At 48.1% G+C, this 16,456-nt stretch overlaps 1 protein-coding gene across 12 annotated transcripts in view; it reads right to left on the reverse strand.

The window, feature by feature from the left end:
* SYCP1 (synaptonemal complex protein 1) overlaps nt 1–16,456 on the reverse strand; it is a 6,803,167-nt gene that overhangs the window by 6,393,493 nt on the left and 393,218 nt on the right. For all 12 annotated transcript variants that reach the window (XM_078644363.1, XM_078644366.1, XM_078644361.1 and 9 more), the window contains one exon: nt 12,742–12,826. In XM_078644363.1, the coding sequence (XP_078500489.1) occupies nt 12,742–12,826 (85 nt within the window). The remainder of the gene's footprint in view (nt 1–12,741; nt 12,827–16,456) is intronic.

Consider the following 16,456-nt stretch of genomic DNA (forward strand, 5'->3'; position numbering starts at 1 on the left):
GAAAATGAAGGCTCAATTGGGCAAAGCTAGTATTATCTTCTGTCGTTTGGGGGAGGGAGTTATGTAGGAAAGTAGGATCTTTCTGACATGGTTGCCCACGGTTTTTGCCTGACTTAGTATTTAGACTGTAGTACAATGGGGTCCTGCTAACCAGGACCCCAGTGTTGGTGTTCTCTTCTATAATTTACTGGTAAGTACTTTTGTACACCCCACAGTTGGCATACAGGTATGCCCCTGTAAGTCCCTAGTAGAAGGTACTAAAGTACCCAGGGCATTGGTACACCAGTAGTCTCCCACCGGCTGCAGCATGCATTATGCCACTCATGGAAGATCAAGCAAACTGTGTCAACACAGCTGCCATTTCAGCCTGTGTGAAATAGTGCATGCACCTTTCACCACAGATATAAGTTTTACTATATATCTCAGTCACTGCACTTAAGCCCTATAATTCACCGCTAAGGTAGGCTCTTCAGCCCAAGGGCAGGTTGCATGGCACTAAGTGTGAGAGTGCCCTTGCATGAGCAAAGGCACCCCATACAAATCCCTGACTCCATTCTCTGGGCGTGGTAAGTGGGGGTAAGCCATCTTAAGGTATGTAGTGGACCCTCGTCAACATAAGATGTCCGACTACATAATGGCTTCCCCAAACCTAGTCCTGTTTGGTATCAAACCTGTTCAAATCATGCAATTACACCGATTCCAGTGATAGTTGCTTGATACCACATACTGGGGGACTCCTTTGAGGAGCCCCCCATACTTACCTATGAAGTGTTACAGGGTATGAGTGCAAGCCAGTGCTGCTGCCGACAACAGACACTGGTCTGCCCTCCTGCTGATGAGCCTAACATGTGCAGGGGAAGGCAGAACAAAAAAATTCCTGTAGAGGAGAGGTGTAGCCACTTCTCCTTTAGAATTTGGTGTCTCCGTGATAGGGTGGGGGTGTTTCCGAGCACCACCAGACTACTTTGAAAGGCACATTTAGTGCCCTCCTTGCATAAACTGGTTTACACCATGCAGGAGCCCTTGGATCCCACTCTGACATGAAACTACACAGATGACAGGGGCGTGGCCACCCACCTGTCCAGCACCTCCCCCAGAGAGGTGCCTAGAGCTCCGCAAGGTGGCTGCTTGATTCTGCCATCTTGAAAGCAAGATAAGCAGAGGCCCCTGGGATCATCTGACTGGTTAGTCCACGAGAGTAGCGTCCCAGACCCCCTAATTGGTGGGTCACTGCAGAAGCTGTCCAACCCCCTTCCTGGGTTACTTAAGGACTTCCCTGAGGGTGGGACCCTAGATTTGTCTGCAGATCCCTCAGTAAGACTCTGCTCTAAGCCTCTTCTGCTGCTGAACACTGGACTCTGCTTCTGGACTTTTCCGGGACCCAACACAAGTCTGCTTCTGGTAGGAAGGTTCCTACTGCAACTTCAACCCTGTACTGCAAAGACTCTGCAACTTATGTGGCGGTGACTCTCCCAGAGTCACACTCTGTGTGCATCAAGGTCAGCTGGAAGGACTCTCCCCTTGGAGTGAAGAAGTCACTCCCTTGCAGCCGCAGACACCTCAACGAGGACTACCGGTCTGTGGAGCCTGCTGTCCTACAGACTCTTCAAGGCTCTATAACACAGGTGGTGGTTTGGTAGTTCTCGCGAGGCCTGACCTGTCTTCTGGGCAATTTGGAAGACTGCAATCTCTCGTGGAGCTGATGGAACCGAGCCCCGGTGCACAGCGTCTCTTTACCATTACCAAGGCTTGTTGATTCTGCAGTCCAGAGGTCTTCGAGCTCCAAGAAGCCCCAGCCTCAAGCATCACTCAGCATCCAAAGCAACGTCCTCACTTTATCTCATGCGACGTGGGCCTCCATCTTTGTTGTGCTGCTAAGACCTCTCTGTGCCTTTTACAAGAAGGTCCCTTGGAGTCTTCATCGATTTCTGCTGGATCTCCTGCTTGCAGTGGGCCAGCCCAAACTTACCTGCTGTGGGTGAATTCCTCAGACCTTGTTGGTCCCAATTACTGTATTTCATTGTGCGACGCGAATGTTGCATTTTCTAAGGTTTGTTGGGGGTCCTGCTGGCAACTGACTCTTCTATCCTGAGTCAACCAGCGTGGGACAGCTCGTGGACAGCTCTTGAGATCCTACAGGATCGCCTGGACTCCACAACTGCATCTCCAAGCAGAGGCGGCTCCTCCACTAGGGCGGAGGAGCGTCGCTCCACTGCTTTCTCGCAGTGCACGAAAGTCAAACCATAAATGGTAATAACTGAAAGTTATTACCATTTTATGTTTCCTTTACGCATTGCGGGAGGGCAGGTGGGCAGGTGTGCGGGCGTCATTCCTCTGCTCTTTGAGCAGGACAGGGGAGGAGTGGTTTGCGCAAAGACTGTTTGGTCGGCCGACCAGTCATGCACACTCTGCCCTTCTCCATGCAGGCTGCATAGACATGGGCACCCCATTAGCCCCTGGCTGGGCAGCATCCCAACCAATCACAATGCTGCTTGCAGCGTTGTGATTGGCCTAGGGGAGGGAGCCTGGCTGCCTGCTTCCTGTTCCTGTTGGAGGCCGGAGAGCAGAAGCTGAGAAGATGCAGGACCCAGTGGAAAGGAAGCAAACTTTAATTTAGTTTAATTTTAATTTTAAAAATGTCACTGCGATCCCCCTGCGAATCCTCGCTCAACCCCTTAGGCCCGCTTCCCCACCCGCAAGCAATGCCATTCGCTACTGTCTTCAAGGTCTCCGTCCTATAGTGAAACATCACGCGAAGGGTTGGTATTGTGCTCCTGCACCTCCTGGACGACTCCAGAAGCCTTGGACTCTGTCCACATGTACTATTTGTCTACAATCCACGTCTGGGTTCCACAGACCTGGTCCACAGGTCACTGTAGCAGCTGGACACTCGAAGTTCCCCATTGACTTCAACAGGTGGTTCCTCACTCGAATTTTCTGAAACAGTCTCGCAAGTAAGGGGATCAGAGGAAAGGCCCTTTAGCAATGCCACAGACAGAGTGTCTACCACCCATTCTTGAGGACAATTTATCTCTGAACAAAATTGGGAAGTAGGGAATACCTGGGAGAATCAAACATATCTACCCACAGGCATCCTAACAACTGGCAAATCTGTTGAAAGTGAGGAATCGCTAGCAACAACACAGAGGACGGTGGATTCCAACTCAGGCTGCCTGCCTGAAATTTCAATAACTTTTGAGTGTACACTGCTTTCAGAGACAGTAAATGAGCCTCTGCATATGAACAAATCTGAGTTGCCACAAAATTCAGTGTGCTTTTTCCCACCCTGACGACTGAGGAAATATTGAGCTACCTGATTGCCCATCTGGATGAACAATAGTTACTTAACTGTAATCTGTGGTTCTCCAGTATTGGTGTCTTTCATAGATTCACATGCCTGAATCATTCCCCGTCATCGGAGTGGGAGTCCCACGGTACATAAAAAAGCAATAATATGCCATAATAACATAGGAAAACCTAGTAATTCCCAACCAGGAAGTAAAGTAGCCCAAGTTACAGGAGAAACAACTTCCACACTCATGATTATCCCCGTCATTTTGTATAGCACAAACTGCAGCCAATCAGGCGACAGCACCCACCAGAAGGTTCTCCCCAGAGGCTCAGGCTCTCAGATTTTCTCGCAAGGAGTGATGGTAAACCAATGTAGCCTATGAGCCTCTGAGGGGAGGTGGGCGGGTTGCATGTGAATCTATGAAAGACACCAATACTGGAGAACCACAGACTACAGGTAAGTAACTATTGTTCTTCTCCAGTATTGGGGTGTCTTTCATAGATTCACATGCCTGAATCAGAGTAGATAGCAGTAAACATCCGTGCTTGGAAGACGCTATTTGTAGCATAAGCTTGTCAATATGAGATGTACATAACCATGAAATATATATTCATATCTCCAAAAGCATGATAAAATGCAGTTACTTGAGCATGTACATAATAATAATAAGCATTACAAGCGTCTGACAGCAGGAAGAGGAGGAGGGAAACAGAGGCTCACCTTATTTGAAAAGATTACGCAGAACTGCTTGACCCACTGAAGTATCGGTCTCGCTGGCTGCATCCAAACAGTAGTATTTGGTGAAAGTATGCCAACTGGCCCAGGTTGCCGCTCTGCAGATGTGCTGGAGAGGGACTCCAGCGAAAAGAGCAGTTGAGGAAGATACTGCCCTTGTGGAGTGCGTTCTTGGAGCTGCTTGCAAAGGTCGTCCTGCTTGCGTATGGCAAAAGTCGATAGCTGCAGAGATCCATCTTGCAATTGCTTGCTTAGATACTGCTTGGCCTGTACGAATCCTACCATAGGCGATAAACAGTTGATCAGATTTAAGTAACTAGTAAATAGAATTTTAAACACCTCTTAATGTCCAGTGTATGTAATACCCTTTCCGCAGGGGATTGTGGGTTAGGAAAGAATGTCTTTAGGATGTCAGGCTCGTTCAGGTGGAAGTCCGAAGGCACCTTAGGCATGAATTTTGGATTCGTGCGGAGCACCACTGAGACGTGTGAACTGAAAGAACGGTGGATGAACTGTGAAAGCCTGGATATCACTGACTCTTCTAGAGGAAGTCAAAGCCAATAAAAGTGACATCTTCCACGTAAGGAATTTCAAATCGACTGTGTGAATAGGTTCAAAAGGATGGCGCATTAGTTGCGCTAACACTACATTGAGATGCCACGATGGTGGTGGACGACGTACCGGAGGGAACATTCTGAAAAGTCCCTTGAAGAATTGTTGTATTATTCTTGAAGAGTAAAGTGAAGTGGACCCATCTTGTCAGTACCTTGAAATCGCTGCTAGGAAAACCCTTAGGGTTGCATGAGACAATCCCGATCTTGCCAGATGTAAGAAAAAAGGTAAGATTTGCTCTGGCTTAGCCAAAAAGGGATGAATTCCAGCCGAAAGACACCAGATACAGAATCGTTTCCATTTGAGTCTGCATGTCTTTATTGTAGCAGGTGCTCTTGCTGTGGCTAGCACCTCCTTGCAATCCGCAGGGATGTTCAGATGGGCGAATTCAAAGTACTCAGGCGCCAGGCCGCTAACTTCAGAGATGTCGGGTCTGGATGGTTAATCTGACCATGCTGGATGAAGAGTAGGTCCGGAATTGGCCGCAACTTAATTGGTTCGCACTCCGATAGGAGAAGGAGCTCGATGAAACAGTATTGGCGAGGCCATCTGGGGGAAATAACAATCAGCCGACACGGTTCTTTCTTCATCTTCCGCAGAACTCTGGGAACCAACGTTATCGGAGGAAAAGCGTAAGCATATATTTGAGAACAGTTGATAGAAGACGCATTCCCCTGAGAGTCTTTGTGGGGATGCCAACTTGCTGTTCTTCCTGGTCGCAAAGAGGTCTAGATCTGTATGACCCCACTGTCGAAAGATCCGATCCACCGTTTGCTGATGAAGTTCCCACTCATGAGTGGACACTGTAGTCCTGCTGAGAGTGCCGCAAGAACGTTTGCTGTTCCCGGTACATGGACTGTCAGAAGATTGATTCTGTGTCATATTGCCCATGCCCATAGCTCTTGGGCTTCCTGCGACAAAAGAGACGATTTTGTCCCTCCCTGTTTGTTCACATAGTGCATACTTGTAGTATTGTCTGTGCGAACCAATACAGTGGCTCCCTGAACGATTGCGCGAAAGGATTTGAGGGCAAGGAAGATAGCTCTCAGCTCCAACAGATTGATGTGCCAACGTTTCTAATGAGGGCTCCATTTGCCGCTGATTGTCAGACCCTGAAGATGAGCTCCCCAGCCTTCGAGGGATGCGTCCGTGGTAATTGTAAAGTTTGGTGCGTCCTGAAGGAACGCGCACCCCTATTGCAGATTCCTTCTTTGTATCCACCAAAGAAGGGCATCCCAAATGCGAGGGGAGATCTGGATGAGGTCCTCGAATGAGCCGGAGACCTGCAGCCATTGCAGGCTGAGTTCTTCTTGAAGAGGTCTCATTCTGAGTCGGCAATTCGGTAACAAAGAAATGTAAGACGATGTAATCCCCAGAAAGGATTTGAACTGTCGGACTGAAACTGACTTTTTTGAAAGTAGACTCCGAGCCATCTCCTGTATTCTTTTTTGTCTCTCGTCCGACACGAAAGCTTGGAGCAGCTGAATGTCCAAGGTTGCTCCCAAGAAAGCTCGTCTTCGGGATGGTACTAGCTGGGACTTGCTGACGTTGACGGAGAGGCCCAGAGACTGAAAGAGAGCTAGACACTGCTACAAATGGTTGTCTGTGTCTGCGTAAGAACTGGCCTTGATAAGGCAGTCGTCCAAATAAGGAAATATTTGTATTCCCTCCAGCCGGAGGTGTGCTGCTACCGGAGCCAGGACCTTTGTACATACCCTGGGTGCCGAGCGCAGCCCAAAGGGAAGGGCCTTGAACTGATAATCCCTGCCAGCCACTCTGAATCGCGGGAAATTTCTGTGACGAGGTAAGATGGGGATGTGGAAATACGCATCTTGGAGAGCCAAGGTGGCCATGTAGTCTCCTGCTGATAGAAGATGCAGTATTTCCTGTAGTGACAGCATCCGAAACATTAGCTTTTTCAAATATTTGTTTAGAGCTTGGAGATCCAGAATTGGACGCCATTCTCCGGATTTCTTCTTCACCAGAAAGAATCTGGAGTAGAATCCTGTTCCTCTCAGAGTCTGAGGAACCTTCTCGATTGCTCCTTTCTTCAGCATCAAATTGATTTGGGCAAACAGCTCTTTGAGACGAGCTGGAGGAGGGCCCGTTGGGGGAACGTTTGGAGGAAACTTTTCGAATTCGAGGGCATGGCCCTTGGCCACAATGTCCAGGACCAACCTGTCCGATGTTATCGATGACCATTTTGAGTAGAATTTTGATAGTTGTCCTCCAATCCTTACGTGAGATTGGGGCAGTAGCGGTGGCTGGTGATAAGGCCTATTGTCGTTTATCCTTTCCGCGGTAGGCCGATTCCTCTTGTTCTGGGAATAATTTGTGTTGCGTTAGCAGTAGGATTGGTAATGCTGGTTTTGGTAGCGTTGGTTTCCCTGCCTGTAGGAGAACTGCGGAGTATATCCGCCTCTGTTAGAGGACGATCCATGTCCTCTCGCCCCTCGAAAGGGCGGCTTACGGAATTGTAGGGTGTCCAGGGATTTAGCTGTTTCTGTGTCCTTTTTGATCGTCTGCAGGTCTTCTTCCACTTGCGGACCAAACAGAAACTCTCCGTCATAAGGCATGTCCAATACCTTTGCTTGCACTTCCTGGCGGAACGAAGTGGATCGTAGCCAACCTTGCCTGTGTAGGACAGCAGCTCCTGCCAATTGCCTGAACCCAGTTGAAGCCACATCAACTGCAGAGTCAATCATCTCCGCCGATATCCTTTCACCTTCCTGCAGGATTTTCAGAGCTTCAGACTTGGAGGGTTCTGGAAGCAAGTTGATATATGGCAAGATACCCAACCACATTTGCTGGTCATATCTGCCCAAGATGGCCAATGAGTTGGCAGCTCGGACTGTGGTACCTGCCATTGTTGACACACGCTTTCCAATGGCATCCAAGCGCCTTCTGTCTCTATCCGGTGGGGCTGCAATTGGAGAAGAAGGGTTTCTAGATCTCTTTTGTGCAGCTTGAACGATGACCGAATCCGATTTCGGTTGTCCTATAAGGCAAGCAGGGGACTTTTCAGGAGCCTTATATTTTTTATCAATCCTTGGCAGAACCGGAGGTATGGAAGCCGGAGGAGACATCACTTTAATTCCCTCCTTCCAGATGAAATCTATGATTGGTATAGATTGGCTTGCTTCCTTGGCTGGTCCTTATAATCATATAGAAAGCATTCCTGCTCTGTATGCTCCATGTCAATGTGGAAGCACTTTGTAGCCCGCTCCATTAGAAGGTGGAATCCACCCACGTCCACTGGAGGTGAATCAGAGGTAGCCGGTGGTGAAGGAGAAGGAGTTTGCACCTGATAATCATCCCACTCCGACATCAATGATCTGTCATCGACTTCTCCTTCTTCTCTTTCTTCTCCGTCAGAAGAATGTTGTTCGTCCGGCTGATTGGACAATGCAGGTGGAGGAGACCTTGGAGGTCTGAAATCAGATATAGGCGTTTGTACCACTGGTGTAGGAGGTACAGAGTCTGTTGACTCTGACGGCGGAAAACGCCTGTAATAATCATCCAGCATGCATTGAAGGTTCGTAAGCAATGCTATTGGCACCTGAGCTGAGGGGACATTTGTCACAGGCGATGTCACGTGCTCCGGTGAATGCTGATCTTCTTGGTCGTCCTCCAGATATTTAATGTTCAATTCAGAAGGACTTGTCGCCGTTCCAAATCTTTCTTCAATAACAGAATCCTCCTCACTATCTTCAGAATCCAGTAACTTGTCTGGAACCTGTAGGGGTACCTTTGAGGCGACATGCGTAGAGGAGATAAAGGTTCTAAGCTAGAACCGCGTCTTTGAAGTAAAGACGGTCTTGGTGTAGACATGAAAGCCGTAGACGGTGACCAAACTTGTATGATGGTACATGAAGATAGTTGTGGTGTTGACAGGGGCCCCCACCAAAGGGCTTGTCGACCTGGGTTTGGTGGCAGACGACGACGAGGTCGTCGTCGACGATAGAGTTATCTTCGTCGACAATGGTGGCTCCGTCGCCGGTGGTGTCTTCGTCGACGATTGTGTCTTCGTCGACGATGGTGTCTTCGTCGACGATGGTGTCTTTGTCGACGATGGTGTCTTCGTCGACGATGGTGTCTTCGTCGACGGTGTGGTAGTCGTCGACGAGCTCATCGTCTATGGTTTCTTCGTCGATGGAAAAGCAAGCGTCGACGATGACGTCGACAAAGGTATCGTCGACGGAATCTTCTTTAGCTTGGCCGTCTACGAGGCGCTGATGGCAGAAGAAGACTCTGCCATCGACGAGATAGGTCTGACAGTAAATAAACCATCGTCGGCGATGAAGACGCTGTCAACATTATCATCTCAGGCTTAGGAGAGGTAAACCATAGACGTGGACGTAGCGTCAACGGAGATCTTCGTCGACGACAGGGTCTGTTTCTGAGGTAAAGACTTCTCAGAAGATGTTTGAGGTAATTTCTTGGTTGTTTTTCTCGGGGGCGTAGATGAACCACTTTTTTCCTTAGCAGGGGGAGTAGCCTTAGATGTGGAAGGCCTCTCAGACCCCTTAGAGGGTTGTTGCTTCCTTGCCCCAGGAGAAGATAAGACCTCCTCAGCAGCTCTATTCCTAGAGGCTGAAGTAGACCCAGAGGCAAACCTGCCTACCTCAGAAGCAGGAGAGTCTGTATCCTTGAGCTTTTGGAGCCACAAAAGCAGCGGCCCTCTCTGTCCCTGAGGGTCTCATGAGGGAAGGTCCTACATATCTTAAAGTCCTTTACTTGATGTTCAGGATACAGGCAGTAGATGCACTTCTTGTGGGGATCTTCTTTAAACAGCCGGAGCTTACCACAAGAGTCACAAGGCCTGAATAAAGACTTTTTAGACGAAGACATCTTCAAAAACTAGATTCCTGAAGGAAAATAGAGAAGTACTGAGCAGAGCTCAGGGAGACTCCCTTCACACGACATGCGGTAGAAAATCTGAGAGCCTGAGCCTCTGGGGAGAACCTTCTGGTGGGTGCTGTCGCCTGATTTGCTGCAGTTTGGGCTATACAAAATGACTGGGATAGTCATGAGTGTGGAAGCTTTTTCTCCTGTAGCTTGGGCTACTTTACTTCCTGGTTGGGAATTACTAGGTTTTCCTATATTATTATGGCATATTATTGCTTTTTTATGTACCGTGGGACTCCCACTCCGACGACGGGGAATGATTCAGGCATGTGAATCTATGAAAGACACCCCAATACTGGAGAACACAAGGTTCTACCCCTCCAACTGTGACGTAAAAAAATAGACTGCCTTCTGCACTGCAGCCAGTTCCCTCCAGTTGGATGACTGACTTTTCTCCTTCTTGGACCACTAGCCATTGTACTCCTAGGCCAATAGGGTTGCACCCACCCCCACAGACTAGCATCCATTGTTAACTGAAGTAGAACCAACAATTTAAGGAGAATCCCTTTCTCTAAACTTGAAGAGAGGGAACTGAGGTCCCAGACAATCTCCTGAGTGACAGGTGTGTTTATCTTTTGCTGTCCGCATGTCAGTTTCCAGTGACCTAAAAGATGATTTATTAGTGGCTTCAAGTGGAACAAAGGCCATAGAAACACCCCGGTTGTGGAAGCCATCATTCCTTGGACCTTCAACCAAAATCTCTCCAATGCAGGGGCCCTGGACAGCATCATGCGAAGAGTTATCTGAAGAGCCTGAATTTGAAAATGACTGTTGTCCACACAAAAGCTCAGGAAAGATTGGCTATCGGGGTCCATCACTACGTCCTCCAGATCTAGAGTTGCCAGAAAATCCCATTTGTTTATTAACAGCAGCCCGCTTGAAGAGTGCCTATCAGGAATGCCTCCAGGAGGACCCATCAGTTTAATGGCTTTAGGTTTAATATTGGACAAAAGGATCCACCTGCCTTCGACACTAAGTAAAGGTTAAAATAAAAGCCCTCTGTTTCCTGATGAGGTGGAACTGGAATTATCGTCTTCTTGAAGAGTAACTTTTCTATGCCTGACAACATAGCTTCCCTCTTTGCTTCGTCATATGACCACGATGTAAATTTGAACACAGGAATAGAAGGAGTATGCTTGAAAGGGATCCTATCTGGATTAACAACAGTACCAACAACACTCCCCTTGAGCAGTCCACAGAGGAAGAAAGAATTGCAATCCGACTCCCACATAGTCACTTATTCACTGCATCTTTTTCAGACTGTCTTTGTGGTCAGAAATTATTGGTGAATGCGGCAATCCAGCCTCAAGCAAGGCCTCAAAAGGGAAAGGAGCAATTTTCTTCTTGCCTTTGCTGGCTTTGTTTCTAAAAAAAAGGTTTTTTACAAGGGAAAAATTAAAAAAGTTTTTCTCTTCTGCAGATCTCTGAAACATTTCATTAAGCTCATCTCCAAATAGTTTTAAACCTGTAAACGGAAATTTCTGCACCAAAGACTTCCAAGTTGTTTCTCATTTCCGAATTTTCATCCAATGGTATGTCTTTTGGCTAATGCAGCTCCAGCTGCTGAAACAGTGGCAGAAAAGTTGGAAAAAGTGACATTCTAAAGGAATTGTAATAATACCTCCATGTGGTCTAAAACAGCTATATTATCAGCATTCTCCTGAAGGCAATTAAACGATCCCTGAAAATCCTTCAGCAGGACGCAAAGTCATAAGCATATAAACTGACACTCATGCAAAATTAGCAGCTGTAAAAGCTTTCTTTGGAGATGGCTCAAAGTTTCTATAAACGGGCAGACGAAGTGGCCTCCGCCGATAAAAGCGATTACGAGAATACCATAGACGAAAGAATAGAATTGGCTCTTGGCACCTGGGGAATCTGATCCTCCGAGTTCTACACCAAATAACTTTAATGTAAAAAAATTGAATATTATGCTCATCTACATCCTTCCATTCTTTCTCAGATATGGAAGGTGAGTGCGGCCACAAGCGGTGCAATTAAAGAACCACTTCGCAAGGCGTCTTGGTAAGTAAATAACATAGCCTCCTCCCTTTGTTCAGTAAACCTCCTGCAGTAAGCCAGAGCAGCTCCTCATCTCACCCCAGCCTCGCATATGGACGGGGAACATGGCCGGGGAGCCCTGCAATTACAGAACCATCTCAAAAGGCAATAAGGGCCCGATTCACAGAACTAACTTAAGACAAAATCCTAAACTTACTACCATTTTGGTATTCACAGAAGGCACTTACTCATTTTGATATTCACAGAAGGCACTTACTCATTTCGGTATTCAAAGAAGTTAGGAGTCCTAACTTTAGGACTCCTAAATGCCTTCTGTGAATACCAAAAGTCTTAAAGTTACGATTTTACTACTCCTATACTGAGAAAAATCCTAACTTTAAGACTTTTGGTATTCACAGAAGGCATTTAGGAGTCCTAAAGTTAGGAGTCCTAACTTTACTAGTTGGTAGTAAGTTTAGGATTTTCTTAAGTTAGTCCTGTGAATCGGGCCCTAAGAAATCATATAGGGACATGTACATAAAGAATGAGTACTTTTACATGGCAGCAACAGGAAAACATACAGGATATGTGGCGGTGGAGGAGGCTTTAATCCTTTGTACTTATGGAAACAGAGAAGGGATTTGGATAGTTTGTACCTGTGGTGGACAGGGTCGCCCGCATGTTGTAAAGCCTGGGATGAAGCAGACTTATGAGGGGGTAATGCATTATTTCAGTGCGACTCTTTCTAGGTCAGAAGAATGGGCAGCCTTTCCAATTTAAGAGCAGTACCTGTTTTTAACTGACATTTTCTATTAGCAACAAAGAAGCTCTTGCCAACATTTAATTCTGAGATGTAATCAAAATGTATAGAGGGTAAAAAGTGTCAAGATTTAGAGTATTAACTTTATGATCAACAATGAAAAGCGAATGAATTTGAAAGCATGAAGATGAAATAAAAAAGTGTGACGTGTAAAAGATAAATAATTGGCCAAAAGCTTACAGAGAGACCATACCTGCCTGTTTGAATCACCCTAATATGTTGCAAAAACTGCAGCAATGTTATCGCAATTTTGGAATACCAAGATGGACTGACAAACAATACTCCCTTATGTGCCTAAACTTGCTTTCTATACTGGAAAACATGTCATAATATTTATAACAAAATTATAGCTAGGAACATTTGAACATTTTACCTGGGTTCTTATTTATATTAAGGTCTGGTTTGTTTGCCTTTGTAAAAGAGGAATTCAGATCCTCCTCTATACACTTGTTTAAACCCTGTTAAAAATAAAAAAACAACAATCAATACTGATACTTTATATGTACAAAAACCAAGCTGTGCTCATATTTTACACTTATTAGTAACCTAGACAATCTTTCTAAATAAAAAAAGGGCGGTTCAAAAGAAAACAGTTGGGATTGTGTGTTCCATAATGGATGTAATACAACCCGTGTCATTACCACATATATGCCATTACAATGCAGATGCTTTTATCACGCATATTTAAATAGGTAAAACTCCAATTATATATTACCTAGTAGCGGTCGCCACTAGGCAGTTATAGTTAGGTCTGCTTTTCCATAGACGAACCGTTTTTTGGTTTGCTCTTAACTTTGGCCCCATTAGACGAATCTTCACGGAACTTTCCAAAACTAGAGTTCAACCACCATCTATCCATCCATCCATCCATCCATCCATCCATCCATCCATCCATCCATATATATTTATATATATATATATATATATATATATATATATAGAGAGAGAGAGATAGAGAGAGACAGAGAGACAGAGAGAGATTTGTTTTCAAGACAAACAAAAGTGAGTGTAGACATAGAAGATGGGTAGGGATCATCAATTGTTCTTTTTACATTCGTCACCCCGAGTGGGGACGGGTATGCCCAGACGTGGGTCCCGTGCTCTCCATGCCCCTTGAGTCAAGCGATCCTGGCTGATGAGGTTGAAACCGCAAAACTGGTCCTAGGATGCTTGTTTCCAGTCCAGGGAGGACCTGACCTGGCAGTTCGGTCTGGACTGTTCCCATTGGGTGCAGGGTCAAAACTTATTTGCATATGGCTGGGTTCAAACTGGAAAGGCATGGGGAGCAAAAAAACGATGGATTTAGGCCCAGATCTCTGTACTGGGGTGAATGTATGACATTGTTCTGCATTCTGTCCATCAACTGTTCTTTTTGCTAGTGGGGTACCTCAGCGCCCATTCCCTGTGGTGTTGTAGAAGAACGGCCGCTAGCGGCTCCACCGCAAGGGCAAACAGGAGCGGGGACAGTGGGCATCCCTGCCTAGTGCTCCTAGTGATTTCAAACAGTGGGAGAGTGCACCATTGAAAAGTAGTTTTGCCTTAGGTATATGGTATAATAGCCGTACCCATGCCCAGAATCTTACGCTGCAGAACAGACAACAAATAGTCCCACACTAGAGAGTGAAAGTCTTTAGTTGCGTCATGAAATACCGCCACCGCACTGCCCACCGGATCAATAGCTTGAATAAATGAGAACAGGGTGCGCAGATTATATGAGGTGGCCCTCTCTGGGACGAAACCTGCCTGACCCTGTTGCACAAGCCCATCCATCAAAATTATTAGGCGATTTGCCAAGAGTTTAGCCAATATTTAAACATCGTAATTTATTAGGGACAGAGGCCTGTAGGCGTCTGCGTTGTCGGCAGGCCTGCCTTGTTTTGGAATGGATATAATGAGGCCCTCTCTCATGGTAGGTGGGCGTGGTCCCAGCCGTAGTGCCTCTTCGTAGAGTTTTTCAACCTCTTTGACGCTGATGACGGCTCCCGGCCGTCATGAGTCACGGTGGGCGTGTGCTGATGACGGCCGGGAGCCGTCATGACCGTGACCGCGATCGGAATGTTCAGCACTGCGGCGGAATTGGTGCCGCAGTGATGAGGTTAAGAAAGGGAGCTAGCATGTCTATGCATATTTTATCAAATTCAGCCAGCAGCCCGTCTGGTCCAGAATCCTTGCCCAACCCCAGCTGCATAATGGCAGCTTTTATTTTGTCCTCTTCAAAGTCTGCTATAAGAAAGTACTGTTGATTGTCACTTAGCCATACCAACTCTAACATTACCAGGTAGGGATTTGTATCCAAGGAAACTACCCTCCGCGTTGCATACAGCGTGGAATGATGTGCCAAAAAAACCTGCAGGTTTTGTGGGGGGACCCATCTGCACCCCTAAGTTCGATGACAACATTAGAAGACCGGGGTTTGTGTGTCATCTCTGAGAGAGCTTTACCTGGCCTCTCCCTCTCTCCATATCTCCAAGCTTTGTGATATTTGCCACAGAATAGACCCTTGCGTTCACCTGTATATTGATATTCTGTTAGGGTTTCCCTTATATCAGCATACACCTTCTCAGCCCCCTGTTGCATCCAGTTCAGCGTCTTTGTTTTCATCGCAATGGAAGTGACCCCTTGGGCAAGGGTCACTTGCAGGTGGGGGCCAAATGTAGATTTACATTTTCTGCCCCCCTGGGGGCAAATAGGTCCGTTTTTTTCAGCCTTTTTGCCCCCTGGGGGGCAGAAAAATGCCACTTGGCACCGGGGATTTTTTGTTTGTTATGGCTGTGACCCCTTGGGCAAGGGTCACTTCCTAGAGGGGACGTTTTTTAGGGAATGTTTTTCTGCGCTCCACCCCCACCCCCCTGGGGGCGTATTGGCCCATTTTTTCTGTTTATTGGCCTTTCTGGCGCACTAGGCCCTAGGGATTGTGTTTTGTAGTGTGTGGAAGTGAGCCCTTGGGCAAGGCTCGCTTCCAAAGGTGGTTATATTTTTGGATGTTTTTTACTGCCCGCCCCCCTTGGAGCCAGTCGGTCTTTTTTTGTCCTTACTGCGCCCGTGTGAGGGGGGTACAGTAAGGACAAAAAGTTCGACTGGCGGGGGCGTGGCCGGAGCGGCGAACATGGCGGACGCACTCTAGAGAGCTCCGTCCCGCCGGCTACATATCCTTGTCAAAATCCTGCATCGCCCTCACCCGCATCAGCCCTGGTGGAGAGCCTGACTACTGGGGACGCAGCGGAGGCCCCGGTGGCGATTTTGGCAGCTTAGCAGTGGGTGCCCTGGACTTCGGCGTCCCGCGACCGGGAGGCCTGTACCGCCAGAGAGAAGCCGGAACCTCGAGTTTGCCCGCGCCCGGCCGGAGGTGTGCTGACAAGGCGCGCTGCGGAGCGGAGTGTGCCAGACTCCATACCTGGCGATAGACGAACCTGGGGCCGCCTGGTGATCAGCGAACGGCCGTTGCAGAGGTTCCCGGCGCTGTCCTAAGACCTGCGACGTCGGAGGGCGGGTAAGCCACCATTCCAGGCGGGAGACGCTGCGGGGGGAGGGGTAGCACCCTCGGCTGGGACTGCTCCCACTCGGCGGCCTGACGGGACCGCGGGAGCCTGGTGACCCGGATGTGGTGGGGTGCTCTATCCTTGGCCCCCCCCCCGGACTTCACAGACCGTCGTCCCTCCCCCCCCCCCCTCAGGCGGAGGCCCGGGAGCCGAGGAGGGACCTGCGGGTCCTGGGCGTGGAGGTGAATAGCGGGCCTGTCCTGGGTCGCTGGCCCCGGCCCATGAGTTGACGGAGACGGTCAGCGGTCAGACGGAGTGTGCGGTTGGCTGAAAACTGGAGCTTCCGCCCCCTAGTAGTGCATCAGCGACGAAGGAAGCGAGTCTCTGCGGCCTGGTGCCTGTACCGGGGGATGAGGGTCGCCGCGGCAGCGCTGTGACTGTAACCCCCTGAGGGACTTGATTATACCTCTGTGGCATCTGAGGAGACGGGGGGGCGTCCTCCGAGGGCCCAATCCCAGGAAGGAACGCTCATCCTGTGCCCCTGCTACTGACCTACACCGTATCACCGTGCAAGCGACCCACTATGACGAGGGGCGGTAATAGTGGCAA

This window comes from Lissotriton helveticus, chromosome 5_1 (assembly GCF_964261635.1).
Source record: "Lissotriton helveticus chromosome 5_1, aLisHel1.1, whole genome shotgun sequence".
Classification (NCBI taxonomy): domain Eukaryota; kingdom Metazoa; phylum Chordata; class Amphibia; order Caudata; family Salamandridae; genus Lissotriton; species Lissotriton helveticus.